The sequence below is a fragment of the Dendronephthya gigantea genome, unplaced genomic scaffold (assembly GCF_004324835.1).
Source record: "Dendronephthya gigantea isolate DGI-Jeju-01 unplaced genomic scaffold, DenGig_1.0 000092F, whole genome shotgun sequence".
NCBI lineage: Eukaryota > Metazoa > Cnidaria > Anthozoa > Malacalcyonacea > Nephtheidae > Dendronephthya > Dendronephthya gigantea.
In genome coordinates, this window is record NW_021163102.1 from 645646 (window position 1) to 662034 (window position 16389).

The 16389-nt window shown below is 34.9% G+C and overlaps 3 protein-coding genes across 4 annotated transcripts; all 3 read left to right on the forward strand.

Annotated features, from left to right (window-relative positions):
* The first annotated feature begins 1879 nt into the window (after window positions 1-1879).
* LOC114533522 (cell migration-inducing and hyaluronan-binding protein-like) lies at window positions 1880-7548 on the forward strand. Of its 2 annotated transcripts, XM_028555051.1 has the most exons (7): window positions 1880-2159; window positions 3798-4022; window positions 4146-4283; window positions 4651-4747; window positions 5121-5289; window positions 5665-5769; window positions 6623-7548. In XM_028555051.1, exons 1-6 carry the CDS (start codon window positions 2060-2062, stop codon window positions 5725-5727), a joined length of 792 nt encoding a protein of 263 aa, XP_028410852.1. In that variant the 5' UTR covers window positions 1880-2059; the 3' UTR covers window positions 5728-5769; window positions 6623-7548. The 2 variants fall into 2 exon arrangements, with proteins under 2 accessions (XP_028410852.1, XP_028410853.1); XM_028555052.1 differs by lacking the exons at window positions 5121-5289; window positions 5665-5769.
* A 364-nt stretch (window positions 7549-7912) lies between these two features.
* LOC114533545 lies at window positions 7913-13082 on the forward strand. Its single transcript, XM_028555078.1, has 6 exons — window positions 7913-8470; window positions 10333-10557; window positions 10657-10794; window positions 11180-11276; window positions 11828-11996; window positions 12371-13082. Exons 1-6 carry the CDS (start codon window positions 8353-8355, stop codon window positions 12431-12433), a joined length of 810 nt encoding a protein of 269 aa, XP_028410879.1. The 5' UTR covers window positions 7913-8352; the 3' UTR covers window positions 12434-13082.
* Window positions 13083-13755: 673 nt separating this feature from the next.
* On the forward strand, window positions 13756-16240 carry LOC114533546 (junctophilin-1-like). Its single transcript, XM_028555079.1, has 4 exons — window positions 13756-13785; window positions 13989-14213; window positions 14778-14915; window positions 15076-16240. Exons 1-4 carry the CDS (start codon window positions 13760-13762, stop codon window positions 15194-15196), a joined length of 510 nt encoding a protein of 169 aa, XP_028410880.1. The 5' UTR covers window positions 13756-13759; the 3' UTR covers window positions 15197-16240.
* The last annotated feature ends 149 nt before the right edge of the window (window positions 16241-16389 follow it).

Sequence of the window (16389 nt, forward strand, 5' to 3'; positions counted from 1 at the left end):
TATAATAGGGATAACAGTAAACAGTTAAAAATTGTATTTCACACGAGAGCTCCGTGTTGAGTATTGCCACCATTGTGATGTTAACTCGTTAAGGGATTTCTCGGCTTGAGTATAGATTTGTTGCTCCGCATATATATATCGTAAATAAACAAACTATAAAACGCCATGATCCGTTAAGTCAATTGTATCCATGAAAATTATATCGTTTAACAGACTTTGAAACATACAAAATCAAGATAACGAATTTAATATTTTGCACTAGCTACTTCATGTTAAATTCTATGCATTCAATTTCTAGGTGCGTGCCATGATCTTCTGGTCTTGATTTTATCATACTGTTATCAATGTTCTATTTTCTCTTTTATCTCTCTATAGTCTATATACGCGAGATAGCGAGGATGCCTTGAATCGCCAGTTTGAGTTTTCTCTAAATGTTTCACTTGACTTTTACTCTGTTAAGTTCACTGATGACTGCATGGCTTTAGTTTGTTCAAGCGTTTAGGTTGTCCAAGGTTATATATAACGGTTGAATGGTTAGTTGAAACAACAGCTTGCAACCAGTTTGTTGCAAAGTTAGCTTTAAAGTGTAAATTTTACGGGTCATCACGCGCCAACGTTTAACCTAAAACGAAAGCTCAGACAAAATTACATATATACACTAAAACCGTTACTATACTCTAATTCTACACTTAAGCTGTCATTCATGGAAGGAAAATTAATAAAATACTTGTGAATGGCCCAAGATTATATTTACACCTATATATAGCTATACGTTTTTGTGGCGAAAATCAATTACTTATCCCATTTAATGGAAAGTAATGTATTCCTATATATCATTCATCATTAATTCATCGTTAATGGACCAATTTTGGTCCATTAAATGATAAAACTTGGTTAAAAACTTGGTTGAAACAACCAATTTTTCAGGTCTTTTTTGCAAAAAAAGATGATCCAAAATAAATGAATCTGAGACAACCAATTTAAATTGGTCGTTTCAACAATCTTTTCTCAACGAGTATTATATAACTTACAACAAGCGTTTCTTCATGCTTCCTGCATGTGTAACATGCATGCAGGTTTTGCATGTGATATTTAGCGGGCCAAATGAAAGCGTATAATAATATTTTATCAAATAATATAGTTTAAATTTTGAAGCGAAATACATCAATCGTCAGGGTCTGCAGTTTCAGACGTTGAACTGTTTCGTGTTATAAATGTGTATTTTTTCTGCTGGTAAAGATAACTGAAAAACTGAAATCTTAACGGTATTGACAGGTGTGTATTTCCAACTTTCGCTTTGCATCACTTAATTTATAGCTATACTTTTTCATATCTTCTTTGCCATCAACATGGCTTTATGTATATGTATTCATGTTTACATACATCATCGGAACAATAGCGTACAAATTAAATCAGTTGGGCATAAAGGCGGTGTTACACTATGCAACTTTCCTTGCAACTTGCAATGCAATTCTACTCCTGTGGCATCTAAAGTTGACAAATACGCCGAACATTTCTTACGATCTGCCAACGTTTTCTTAGCATTTCGAACACTCTTTACTAATTAACATCCCTCGAAATTATAATTGCATTGCAAGTTAACTTGCAATTGCAAGGAAAATTGCATAGTGTAACAGCGCCTTAAGGCGAATATACAAATATATACACCCCCAAATTAAGATTCTACCAACGGCCCTGATCAGTGCATGCTTATTTTGTGATATGATTTACATATTCTGTTAGAGTTTGTAAATTCGATTGGTTTATATTTATCACATGATGTTTCTTGCCTTTTTAATATCATGCATGCATGATATTGTTTTGTGGTCCCATATATACATATCACGCACTTTCCTACAGGTGTGACTAAGCATTTTACACTTTCTATTGATGAACTACACATATATATATAGCTGGGAAAGGCTCCCTATATATGACAGAATTGAAATTTTCCACATTTGTCTTAAAGACGATGGCCTATACCTGGTGGCTTACTGCATAACTGCAAATAAGTCGTTCTGAACTCCTGGCTGGTTCCACGACGCTTGGGTCAAGTAACATGTTGCTGTTGTATCCTATCGTAGGCCTGTTGTTACTTCAACTATCAATGACAATGGCTACAGGATATTTGGAGAAGTTTTTCAAAAAATCTGAATCAGGTAACAATATGATTTTAACGGCAAAAAAGATTGTCTTCAACAGGCTTCAATGTTGAAGCTGTATGTTGTTTGGCTTGTATGTTGTTTGGGTAGACTGCATGATTAAAATGAAATATGAAAAGTTGCGGTGCAGTTTACGTAATTCGTAAATACCTATACATCTAAAATGTAAACCGGAGAAAAAGCGTTCATAAGGCCTAGCTTAAATTACGGTATATATACAGGCAGGCAGGCTGGCACAAATTGCTTTAAAACAAGATTGTGAAACCCTATGCAATTCGCAATTGAATCATGAAAAGAATGTTGACTGTAATATTGATTAAAAAGAAAGTGCAAAATGTGGGCAATAGGCTATGTCTATTAACCGTATATGTTCCTACATATATCATTTTGACTGGTAGCATAAAAAGACATTTGAGTAATTAATCCTGTCCAAAATTGTGTTTAAACGTCAAACAAGACAGTTTTCTAAAATGAATGAAAAAATTAAAAATCTATGCAAAATATGCAACATATAGTCACATAACATAATTAAAAAGGTCATATTTCATCCGTATATAAAATAGCGTTAAATTGCCGCCTTGTCTTTGGTAAAAGTTATATTCGTGAACCTTACAAAGTTACATATGTTTTTCGGATCGTTATTTTATTTTTGCCGTCAAAATAAACTGCTGAAGATTAAGTAAGTATATTACATTAAACATTGATTAATTATCCTGATGAAATTCGCTAACCTGAATGTATCACATATTTATTAGTTGTTGAACCACAATTTTAAGAAATAAAACAACTACGGAAGGTCTCTTTGGTCCGAGCAAAATATTTTAAAATTTATAGAAAAAATAAAATAAAGCTTGACTTTAAATAGTCGTCTGCAATATGACATCAATATCTCGTTGCAGGTGGCTTTAAACGATTATCATAATTTAAGGCCCTGTTACACACTTCAAATTTTTCATGCAACTAGAAATACAATTCTACTGAATAAGATGAAAAGAAAGATGAAAATTCGGCTACTACGAAGCCTTTTTGTTTAGTACATTCCATGGACATTTTTGAAGACTCTCAACTAACTTATACATCTCTTAAAAGTAGAATTGCGTGCAAGTTGCACCGTTACAGGGCCTTATAGGACACTCTTGAAAGAAATATTTATTTTTGTGACGGCATTAAAAAAGCCAATAATGAAAACAATATGCATCATTCAGCGTCAAGGCGCGAATTGTTATTAATGCGTAAAAGGTATGCGTGAAATCGTCATGTCTATGTCATGTGACGTCACTTTAACGTATGATACGACTTTCTTCTTTGACGCTATTACGTCATAACGTGTGGCAAATAGTGTTATGTCACGTTTTGACATCACCCCAATGGGGAAGACATTAACCGAGTCCAAGGAAAGCGGGGATGCGAGCGAATAAAGTGTTCGTTCTTTAAAATCCTATTTCCGTTTTCAAAACCTGAAGATGATTATCATTCTTAGTTATCATGTTCAACCTCATTCAATAATTATTTTACTAGGGTACCTGCAAGGTATAGGGATCGCCGCGGGTATTATATCCAATAAAACTACAGGGGTATAAAAAGAATACGATTTGCGTGGTTAAATAATTGATTTTTAACATTCTTATTTTACAGTTCCACTTTTAACATCCACCCATATCATTTCGAGTCACAGTGTTCGTGCAGATATTGACTGTGCATTTGATTGTCTCGAGCAGTCAACATGCGTTGGATTTAAATACAAGTATGGCTCAACAAGTGGATCAATAAACTGCCAACTGAGCATCACAATATATACTGGCAAAGACCAATTGAAAAGTCTTGATGATCAAGGCTGGGTGTTTTTTAAAGATACAAAAAGTACTCTAATTCAGTTCTTATAACACGCATAAACACAGGACAGCAAATTTGCATAAACAAATAAGAATCTTTAACAACTTTATTTTAATTCTACAAATTATTGTAATTAATTTATTTTTGTAGTTATTTTGTTGCATATACACGTTGCAAGCAGTGGTTACAATGATCCTGGAGGATTTTTTGCCCATATCAGAGTTAACGGAAAAGATTATGCAATAAACAAACGAGGATTTAACATCGTGGTTATTGATATCAGAACAGGTGGGTCAGTGTATATGTATTAAACAATTCACCAGGTTTTCTCTTTCGCAGCGAAATATGGGCGTATTTTTTTCTGTCAATGTCACTAGTTCTGCATAGGAATTGGCCAGGAAAAGCTATTGATATACGTTTCGTTTTGAAAGCCTGTGTCCGACCGAAACGTTGCATATTTCTTTTTTGCAATGAGTCATTCAGTGCTTTAACTCTACCTGAATAACCAACGAAATTATGACATACGGCCATTACGCCGCTCTTCCTAACCTTCGCTAGTCGAAGTGGAAAACTGGCCAAAAACTGGATTAGCACTGGCATCATGATATTTTCAGTGCTTTCATACGTTGTCAAACATTGGTATTTGATTTTTCAGGCGATGTCGAAAATAGCACCTCTTTTGACACCTATCATGGTCACAATGAGATATCGAGAATGGTCCAGTTTCTAAATACTGTTTTATCTCAAACGAAGTAAGAAGTCATAAGCCTGGACCAGCCTGATTTCCTTTCAGTCGTGGTTGTCGTGAAGACGTGAACATGCAATGTCAAGGTGTCTGATATGACAGAATATTTCTATGTGTGCGCAGTCAACAATGGCCGCCACTTGCATACAAAAATAACTCAAATAAGGCCAAATTCACATCCGAACTATTTCTTATCGATGAAAATGACTTGCTCGCGACAATTACGACTAAACTGAAAGCTAGGCTTAAAATAGAAAACCTGACCACTGACCTATATTTAGTTCCTTAATATAAAGCCCTAGCTCTCTGATTTCCGGCATGATGGTGTTTATATATAAGCTTTTGTAGTTGATAAAATTAAGAAAAGTATGTCTCATTAGGAAATTGATTCTGGCAGCCATAAATGATGAAGGTTCAGGGGGAATGACACAAGATGCATACGACGCACTCTCTGAGGCCGCAGGAGAAAACGTTGCCACATTAGGTTTTCGAAGTTCATTTGCCATGATTGGTTTTTCAGACAAACCAAAACCTTATTTTGTGAGACAGGTATGTTCGAGGCGTAACTTTTTATGTTATTGCAATTGTTAAGTTTCCAGTCAATTTCCCCAATGGTTCCAATGCACAAGATAGTATGACGTAGCCGCATTGACCGGCTTGCCTATGATGGTTCATGCATGCATTTCATAGCAGTCAGTAAGACATGATTTAGTCAAGATTAAACGAAGTGTGTAATAACGTTAACGGTATTTAAAAGATACTGTATAACATGATTCCGAAAATAAAATGTCCTTGTGTGGTTTCATAAAGACGTATTTCACTGCCATCTCCCGGATCTACTGGTTAAATCTTGGACAATACTGCGGGCTCAAGTAAACAGCAGTTAATATTCTTCCTGTAATAATCGAATGTTATTCATTTTAGATTCGAAATGTTGCAGGACAAGGACCAAGTGTCTTACAGGAAACAATTGAAATAAAACTTTAACTGCTAGTATTGCAGTACTGGTAGCTTGACGACCTAGTAATTGTAAGTCTCTGAATACTGGTTTATGCATTTGCGATTGCTTTTTTTGAAATTCAACATTCGTGCGAAACAACTGATGATGCTATACTGTATATTTGACTCAGCACGTTTTGATATTTGAAACAATTGAAACAACAATCACATTTGCAATTCCACTTTTTATGTCATTTCCGGAAACTTCACCGATATAAAAATTTATATGCGTATCTCATGATCCTCATATCTCTATAATAACAATATAACATAAATTGTTTATCCCCGATCGTAATTTATGGGGTAGGGATTTTGGAATTCTCGTAAAGAATCATATTAACTAATAGGTAAGATGTGAATTTTTATCAGGATAATAATTATGATAATTGTTTAATTTTGTCCTATAAACTCAACTACAAGCGATTTATAGATAAATAATATATGCATGAATAATCCTAAAGACATGAATAATCATAGTAACTCGAAATTTACATAGCGGGACAAAATCGTCAGGCTGGCTATACGCCACTGAGCATAAAGAAATATTTGGTTTTTTGGTATATGCATTTGATCAATTAGAGTGTTCAACTTTGAACTTTCCTCACAAACCTCTTTCAAAGCAAACCTTCCTTCAGGTGGCACCCGCGTACCCGCAGCTTTTTTGCAACTCTGGTTGTCTGACTGGTTGGTAAATGGCACAGTAAATAGGTCGAGACGTTCTAGTCAAGTGCATCGCTTTCAATTTTACGTATCCGTGGGTTTGCTGTAATTATAAGGCATTCAAATTCTAACAAAATATTTTAATAAGGGGTCCTTTTTTATACACCCTGCCATGTCTATCGAATTTTCATCATGTGTTTATTGAATGCCATAATTATTTCAGATGCAAAGAGTTGCAGGACGTGGACCATGCGTCTTTCAAGAAACAATCCAAATTTAGTGTAATTTATAGCGTTAATTAAGTTCGTTTAACTACTATTAAACCACGGCCGCTGTCGACAAGAATATTGGTTACCGCATTTTGACATCCCAGGCAGAAACGAAGATTATACTTATAGTAGGGATAACAGTAAACAGTTAAAAATTGTATTTCACACGAGAGCTTCGTGTTGAGTATTGCCATCATTGTAATGTTAACACGTTAAGGGATTTCTCGGCTTGAGTAGATTTGCTGCATGCTCTGCATATATATATCGCAAATAAACAAACTATAAAACGCCATGATCCGTTAAGTCAATTGTATCCAAGAAAATTGGACCGTTTAACAGACTTTGAAACATACAAAATCAAGATAACGAATTTAATATTTGCGCTACTTCATGTTAAATTCTATACATTCAATTTCTGTTCTGTATAGGGCGTTTTGTTTGAACAGGTGCGTGCCATCGTGTATGTCTTGGTTATTATGCTGTTATTAATGCCGGTTCTGTTTTCTTTTTATCTCTCTCTATAGTCTATATACGCGAGATAGCGAGGATGCCTTGAATCGCCTGTTTGAGTTTTCTCTAAATGTTTCACTTGACTTTTAGTTCAGTTCACTGATGACTGGCTTTAGGTTGTCGAAGCGTTTTTATATAACGGTTGAGTGGATCAGTTGACACAACAGCTTGCAACCAGTTTGTTGCAAAGTTAGCTTGCATGCATGGTTTTGGCTTTGAAGTCAGCAAACTTTACGGGTCATCACGCGCCAACGTTTGACGTAAAACGAGAGCTCAGACAAAATTGCATACACTAAAACTGTTACTACTCTAATTCTACACTTAAGTTGTCATTCATGGAAGGAAAATTAATTAAACGGCCCAAGATTATATTTACACCTATATACAAAAATCAACTACTTACGATCAATGTAATGGAAAGTAATGTATTCCTATTATTCATCATTAATGGACCAATTTTGGTCCATTGAATGATAAAACTTGGTAAAAAACTTGCTTAAAACAACCAATTTTTCAGTTGTTTCTGATTCGTGTTATAAATGTGTATTTTTACTGCTGGTAAAGATAACTGTAAAACTTTCCAACTTTGTATCACTTTACTTTTTCATATCTTCTTTGCCATCAACATAGCTCTTTACGTATATATTCATGTTTACATATATCATTGGAACAATAGCGTACAAAATAAATTAGTTGGGCATAAGGCGAATATATAAATATACACCCCCCCCCAATTTAGATTCTCCGACGCCCCTGATCAGTGCATGCTTACTATCAAAAACATTTAACTTTTTTCTTGCAATGTAGTACAATATAGATGTTCAATCAATTTGTTTTTTTTTCATCGGAGCTTTTGCCGGTGATATGATTTTAATTACATATTCTGTTAGAATTTGTAAATTCGATTGGTTTATTCAGTTTATCACATGATGTCTCTTGCCTTTTTAATATCATGCATGCATATATTGTTCCGTGGTACATGCATATCACGCATCTTTCTTACAGGTGTGACTTTACACTTTCTATTCATGAACTACACATATATATAGCTGCGAAAGGCTCCCTATATATGACAGAATTGAAATTTTCTACATTTGTCTCAAAGATGATGGCCTATACCTGGTGGCTTACGACATAACTGCAAAGCCGTTCTGAACTTCTGGATGGTCCCACGATGCTTGGGTCAAGTAACATGTTGCTGTTGTATGCTATCGTAGGCCTGTTGTTACTTCAACTATCGATGCCAATGGCTACAGAATATTTGGAGAAGTTTTTCAAAAAATCTGAATCAGGTAACAATATGATTTTAACGGCAAAAAAGATTGCCTTCAACCGGCTTCAACCTCGTATACCCAGGGTCTGTTGTTTGGGTTGACTGCATGATTGTAAAATGAAATATGAAAAGATGCGGTGGAGTTTACGTATCTAAAATGTAAACCGTAGAAAAAGCGTTCAAAAGGCCTAGCTTAAATTACGGTATATACAGGCAGGCAGGCAGGCAGGCAGGCTGGCACAAATTGCTTTAAAAGAAGATTGTGAAACCCTTTGCAATTCGCAATTGAATCATGAAAAGAATGTTGACTACAATATTGAATAAAATGAAGTGCAAAATTTGGGTGGATTATTAATCAATAGGCTATGTCTATTAACCGTATGTTCCTACATATATCATTCTGACAGGTAGCATATAATTATATAAAGACATTTAAGTAATCAATCCTGTCCAAAATCGTGTTTAAACGTCAAACAAGACGATTTTCAAAAATGAATAAAAAATCAAAAATCTTTGCAATATATACAACAGAGTCATATGTCTTAACATAATTAAAAAGGCCATGTTTAATCCGTAAATGAAATAGCGTTGCTATATTCGTGAGTTTACAAAGTTACATATGTTTTTCGGATCGTTATTTTATTTTTGCTGTCAAAATAAACTGCTGAATATTAATTAAGTGTATTTCATTAAACATTGATTAATTATCCTGATGAAATTCGCTAACCTGAATGTATCAAATATATTTTTATGTTGCATGCTATTGAACCGCTTTTAAAGAAATGAAACAACTACGGAAGGTCTCTTTGGTCCGAGCAAGATATTTTAAAATCGGTAGTTGAAAAATTTTATGGATAAAATAAAATAAAGCTTGACATTAAATAGTCGTCTGCAATATGACGTCAATATCTCGTTGCAGGTGGCTTTAAACGATTTATCATAGTTTTAAGGCCCTGTTACACAAATTTTTCATGCGACTAGAAATACAACTCTACTTTAAGATGAAAAGAAAGATGAAAATTCGGCTACTACAAAACCTTTGTGTTTATTACATTCCATGCATGGACATTTCTGAAGACTCTCAACTAACTAATTATACATCTCTTAAAAGTAGAATTGCGTGCAAGTTGCACCGTTACAGGGCCTTATAAGACATTCTTTGAAGAAATTTTTATTTTTGTGACTGAAAAAAGCCAATAATGAAAACAATATGCATCATTGAGCGTCAAGGCGTGTATTGTTATTAATGCGTGAAGGGTATGCGTGAACTCGTCATGTCTAACGTGTGACGTCACTTTAACGTATGATACGACTTCGACTTTCTTAATTCTTTGACGCTATTACGTCATTTTTCAACAACAATAATAATTTAATGCACCTCATACACACCATCACTGTTATTTACAATATTATATTGAAATATAAAGCATGTATTTGGCACAGGTAATCAAAAATAGCATAGCTAATCGAGTCTGATTACCCATGGTAGAGTATATCGCTTTTCCATGAAACTTTTAGCGGTGGCAGGTTTTTAAAGATGCTCTGGCACCTCGAATAAATGAGTGCCAGAACATTATTAATTATAATTATTATAATTAACGTGTGGCAAATAGTGTCATCTCACATTTTGACATCACCCCAATGGGAAAGACATTAACCGAGTCTAAGGAAAGCGGGGATGTGAGCGGCTAAAGTGTTTATTCTTTAAAATCCTATTTCCGTTTTCAAAACCTGAAGAATTGTTATCATTCTTCAGTATCATAGGGTAAGTGCAAGGTATAGGGATCACCGCGGGTATTATATCCAATAAAACTACAGGGGTATAAAAAGAATACGATTTGCGTGGTTAAATAATTGATTTTTAACATTCTTACTTTACAGTTCCACTTTTAACCTCCACCCATATCATTTCGAATCACAGTGCTCGTGCAGATATCAACTGTGCATTTGATTGTCTCGCACAGTCAACATGCGTTGGGTTTAAATACAAGTATGGCTTAACAAGTGGATCAATAAACTGCCAACTCAGCATCACAATATACACTGGCAAAGACCAATTGAAAAGTCTTGATGAGCAAGGCTGGGTGTTTTTTAAAGATACACAAAGTATTCTAATTCAGTTCTTATAACACGCAGAAATACAGGACAGCAAATTTGCATCTTTAACAACTTTATTTAAACTCTTTAATTTATTTATTTTTGTAGTTACTTTGTTGCATATACAAGTTGCAAGCAGTGGTTACATTGATCCTGGAGGATTTTTTGCCCATATCAGAGTTAACGGGAAAGATTACGCAATAAACAAACGTGGATTTAACATCGTGGTTATTGATATCAGAACAGGTGGGTCAGTGTATATGTATTAAACAATTCACCAGGTTTTCTCTTTCGCCGCCAGAAATATGGGCGTATTTTTTTTTGTCAATATCACTAGTTCTGCATAGGAATTGGCCAGGAAAAACTATTGATATATATATTCACGTTTCGTTTTGAAAGCCTGTATCCGACCGAAACGTTGCATATTTCTTTTTTAATCGATTGCAATGAGTCATTCAGTGCATTAGCTCTACCTGAATAACCAACGAAATTATCACATACGCCCATTACGCCGCTCTTTGTAAACTTTGCTAGTCGAAGTGGAAAACTGGCCAAAAACTGGATTAGCACTGGTATCATGATATTTTCAGTGTTTTCATACGTTGTCAAACATTGGTATTTGATTTTTCAGGCGATGTCGAAAATAGCACCTCTTTTGACACCCATCATAGCCACAATGAGACATCCGGAATGGTCCAGTTTCTAAATACTGTTTTATCTCAAACGAAGTAAGAAGTTATATGCCTGGATCAGCCTGATTTCCTTTTAGTCGTGGTTGTCGTTAACATGCAATATCAAGGTGTCTGACAATTTTATTATAACAGAATATTTCGCGGTCAGAATAGTGCGCAGTCAACATGACCGCCACTTGCGTACAGAAATGAGGCCAAATTCACATCCGAACTATTTCTTATCGATGAGAATGCATGACTTCGCGACAATTACGACTAAATAAAATCTAGGCAATCTTATGCAAAATTAACGAGACGCTACGTACTCCCGCACCCTGTTTCAATGTTGGGTAGTGATGGTTTTCACTATTCGAGGTGTTAGTCTTCATTAACTGTTAAAACTGATACAACATTGAGATAGGGGGAAGGGGGGATCAACATTGAAAACTCATGGTGGCACATTTTGTATTGCATGGGATTGTAGGCTTAAAATAGAAAACCTGACCACGGACCTATATTTAGTTCTTCAATATAAAGCTCTCTGATTTCCGGCATGATGTGTTCACTTTTGTATAGTTAATAAAACTAAGAAAAGTATGTTTCATTAGGAAATTGATTCTGGCAGCCATAAATGATGAAGGTTCAGGGGTAATGACACAAGATGCATACGACGCACTCTCTGAGGCCGCAGGAGAAAACGTTGCCACATTAGGTTTTCGAAGTTCATTTGCCATGATTGGTTTTTCAGACAAACCAAAACCTTATTTTGTGAGACAGGTATGTTCGAGGCGTAACTTTTTATGTTATTGCAATTGTCAAGTTTCCAGTCAATTTCCCCAATGGTTCCAATGCACAAGATAGTATGACGTAACCGCATTGACCGGCTTGCTTATGATGGTTCATGCATGCATTTCATAGCAGTCAGTAAGACATGATTTAGCCAAGATTTAACGTAGTGTGTAATAACGTTAACGGTATTTAAAAGACACTGTATAACATGATTCCGAAAATAAAATGTCCTTGTCTGGTTTCATAAAGACGTATTTCACTGCCATCGCCCGGATCTACTGGTTAAATCTTGGATAATACTGTGGGCTCAAGTAACAGCAGTTAATTTTTTTCCTGTAATAATCGAATGTCATTCATTTCAGATTCGAAGTGTTGCAGGAAAAGGACCAAGTGTCTTACAGGAAACAATTGAAATAAAACTTTAACTGCTAGTATTGTAGTACTGGTAGCTTGACGACCTAGTAATTGTAAGTCTCTGAATACTGGCTTATGCGTTTGCGATTGCTTTTTTTCAAATTCAACATTAATGCGAAACAACTGATGATGCTATACTGTATATATTCGACTCAGCACGTTTTGATATTTGAAACAATTTATATCACATTTGCAATTCCCCTTTTTATGTCATTTCCGGAAACTTTACCGATTTAAAAATCCATGAAAATGAAGTTTAAACATAAAAAATATTACAATAATAATACATTACAAATATACATTACAAATATTACCTATATATGACTCAAATATTATAAATGTGGACAATCACTAACCTTGATACACACACTTTAAATATAGCAGTATAGCGATCGAAAAAATTTGATCGCTCAGCATGTTGCACTATATGTAAATCCCCCATTAGCAATTTGTACATATATGGTAAAAACCTCATTGCAATACTTTCCCCACGCAGTTCATGCACAGTTTGATATACGTATCTCATGATCCTCATATCTCTATAAATAACAATACAAGTATACTGCACGGTTTCACCACATAACATAGAGTGTTTATCCCCGATCGTAATTTATGGCGTAGGGATTTTGGAATTCTCGTAAAGAATCATATTAACTAATAGGTAAGATGTAAATTTTTATCAGGATAATAATGATGATAATTGTTTAATTTTGTCCTATAAACTCAACTACAAGCGATTTATAGATAAATAATATGTAATATAATATAATAATAAATGCATGCTTGAAAATTACATCGTAAATTTGTATGTAGGCCGAGTCATATGAGAGTCATGAGACGTGGCATTCTCATCAGACGTTGTGACTTGTGAGAGAGAGAATGACGAGCCGTTGCATTTTAATCAGACGACAGACGTTGTGAGAGAGAGTCATGAGACGTTGTGAGGCTTGTCATCTCAAAATAAAACAAGCCTAACGATTCACTATAACTTTGTTGCTTAGTTGCAAATGTTGGTTTTATGACCATCATAAATTTATAATGTTATATGAACTGTTATTGATCTTATATGAACCGAAAGTGAAACTGCAACACACGTACAGCGTAAAACATGCATGCTATATCGCATTATGTAGCGTTGTCAGGAAGTATTTTTTTGGCGCTATCAGCACAATTCGTTAATTGTAGGCAGTGGCCGTGGCGTGCTATATAGAAAAATATTTATATTTGACTGATATTTATTCATATACTACGGGGTGAGTAAAAAAAACCTGACACCTTTGAAATTCAAATTAGCCGCATAGCGGCTGTGATGTGACAGAAGTTGCTTAAAATATCTCATGGGTATACGAAGCATATCAAATAAGTGAGTTATTAATTAACCTAAAACACATAGTTTGTTCCCTTTGGGAGTTGAAATGCATTCCAAGCTCTGTAAATAAAAAAGAACAGTTTTATCAAATCGTTTTTCTAGCACACGCGCCACGTTGAATTAGTTCAATTGGTTTAAACCCTGGTTTAAACACTTTCGCAATAAGTGGAAATATGTGGAATTTTTCGATATTACAGTTCAGTCAAATCAAAAGCAGATAAGATGGAAAATTTCAATCACAATGAAGAATGGAGTGAAGACGAAACGTTTATTGTTGTTGATACCTACAATGGAGAAACAAAAGATGGAAAGCGACATGGACATGGGGTATATTTCTACCCAAATGGTGATATTTACGACGGCGAGTGGAGAAAGTCCCAGAAATATGGTTACGGTATATACATTTATTCGGATGAAGAAAAGTATGTATAGTACTCTACGAATTCTGAATTTCTGATTCTCCCTATAGCTGTTATGATCACAAAATTCTTTTGACTTTTACCCTCCCCCTCTAATTATGAATATATTAAGTAGCATTTACCAAGCATGTATTTATCGCTTTTTATCTCTTTGTTTCTGCCTTTCTCTACAACGCAAAGCAGATTTCATCGTTTAACAACCTCAGTTTGCAACTTGAAGTTACATGAAACGTTGAGCTGGTTCTACCATAGGCAGCCCGGTCAATGCGGTTACGTCATACTATCTTGGTTCTACTTTTTGCAATGCTGCGAGACAAATTGAACCGTCGAAACATTCTTATAGTAGTTCAAAATTGCAATAGTGGCGCCACGTGGTATAGTTGAGGTTTTAGCTAATCAGCGATATGGAGGCGTGCAAATACATCAAGAATTCAGATCACACAACGAGTTGTCCATACTTCAGTATTCATGTTGCAAATGCTGTGCAGTGTATTATTACTGGTTGCAGAATATTAGAGCATGTAACATCAGTAACAGGGATTTTAATGGTGTTGTTTTTTTTAATAGGATAGAAGGCTTCTTTTACCACGACGAATATATTGGCAACGAACCCAATGAAAAAATGAGAAAGAGAATGACTAGAAAGAAAAAATACACTGACAATGGTGACGTTCAATTTTCAACTAAAGAAAAAGTCAAAGAAAGGTATAAAATTCCTGTTAGAATTACCTCTATTGTATAAATGCTTTTATAACAATATCACACACAACCTCGTTCTTACAGCATCTCTTTGCGACTGTCAGCTGCCTTGCTGATCGGTGATCTTATTTTCAAATAAACTGACCAACTTTTTTATCATATTCAGTTTAAGAGTATTTAGTGATCACCTCCCACCCAGAATAAAGCCTGATGGAGCTCAAGAAAGACGAGAAGCAAGTAAGCAGAGGAATGCCTGGGTGCGTCAAAAGTACTTTGGCGAATCATAATACAAATGGACCGGGAGTAATTTTTTCTTATTTTCTTTTTTAAAATTTCCAACATTTGGTCGTCGTAAAACGGTGTTAAATGTCGTGTTCGTCTGTAAAATTTTGGTGTATTGTACATATTATATTATTTGTATATTTATTTTAAATTCAGTAAATTTAGCATTATTAACAGGGGAAATAATACGCACGAACAATCGCACGGTTACTTTAGAGATAAGGGACCGCCTGTCCAATACGTTAACGCAAATGATTGTAGGATTTAGGAATTGAAAATTGAACTGAGACTAGGTAAGGGAAAGGAGAAATAAAAAAAGTGTTGTCAAAATCGACCTCCTGCGCGATGAAATCTTTTTTTCTATTGATTAGCTTCAAATTAAAAGGTGTTTATCAAATATTCAACTTCAACATTTCTTCGCCCCCGTACAATCTTGCAGCTAAAATCTGTGGGTCATTTGCAAAAAATGCCCCTCCCCCTCATTTCCCCATTCAATGTTTGGCTTTATTTCACACAGAATAGCTGTGTACCTTTACAAGAGCGCAGCAACATTGGAGATCAATATTGAATGGGGGGAAGGGAGGTTGAAAGGACAAAGCGGAGCCTGTCGCCATAAATATTAAGCTGTAAAAATTGTGTTTTTGTACGCCGTCCCATTAATTTCTGATATTTTGACATAGCAATAATGCGATAGCCTTTATGCCTAGTTTGTTTATATAGCATATAAATTAAATAAGACGACTTTGTATTATATTGTGAACCAATGCAGGAGGGCCACATAATAAAAAACTTCCAACGGCTAAAAGACATGTATGAAATTTCTTAAATTCACGTGTTCCACCACCACGTTTTTGTAAAGATATCTTGCTTTTTGTCTTTGCGATGATAAACATTTTGAGGTTCATAAGAAAAAGGAGGATAAGTAATAAGCTTGTGAGAATAGCGTCCAAAAAATGTATTTTAAGGGTAAAAGATATTATTTTCAAGATAATTCCCAAAATTTCGGTGACCACAAAAAAATATACAAGTCTACGCTTAGTGATTGATGTTTTGTGGATAAAAGGATATACTAAACCTATTAATCTTTCCAAAGTCATTATGAGGAGGACAGCTAGGCAACGTAAAACCGAAAAGTGTCTTTGCAATATCGGCAAATATTTCATAGTTATCAAATAAAAAGGGGGAGTCTCCATATGTG

What these genes read in the sequence shown, in the direction of transcription:
- LOC114533546 (XM_028555079.1), top strand. Translation starts at nt 13,760, where the DNA reads ATGGGTATACGAAGCATATCAAATAA. An exon ending in ATACGAAGCATATCAAATAA is followed by an intron (nt 13,786 to 13,988) that starts GTGAGTTATTAA and finishes TCGATATTACAG; the next exon opens with TTCAGTCAAATCAAAAGCAG. An exon ending in AAAGAAAAAGTCAAAGAAAG is followed by an intron (nt 14,916 to 15,075) that starts GTATAAAATTCC and finishes TATCATATTCAG; the next exon opens with TTTAAGAGTATTTAGTGATC.
- LOC114533522 (XM_028555051.1), top strand. Translation starts at nt 2,060, where the DNA reads ATGTTGCTGTTGTATCCTATCGTAGGCCTGTTGTTACTTCAACTATCA. An exon ending in GTTTTTTAAAGATACAAAAA is followed by an intron (nt 4,023 to 4,145) that starts GTACTCTAATTC and finishes TTATTTTTGTAG; the next exon opens with TTATTTTGTTGCATATACAC. An exon ending in AACCTTATTTTGTGAGACAG is followed by an intron (nt 5,290 to 5,664) that starts GTATGTTCGAGG and finishes TATTCATTTTAG; the next exon opens with ATTCGAAATGTTGCAGGACA.
- LOC114533545 (XM_028555078.1), top strand. Translation starts at nt 8,353, where the DNA reads ATGCTTGGGTCAAGTAACATGTTGCTGTTGTATGCTATCGTAGGCCTG. An exon ending in GTTTTTTAAAGATACACAAA is followed by an intron (nt 10,558 to 10,656) that starts GTATTCTAATTC and finishes TTATTTTTGTAG; the next exon opens with TTACTTTGTTGCATATACAA. An exon ending in ACTGTTTTATCTCAAACGAA is followed by an intron (nt 11,277 to 11,827) that starts GTAAGAAGTTAT and finishes ATGTTTCATTAG; the next exon opens with GAAATTGATTCTGGCAGCCA.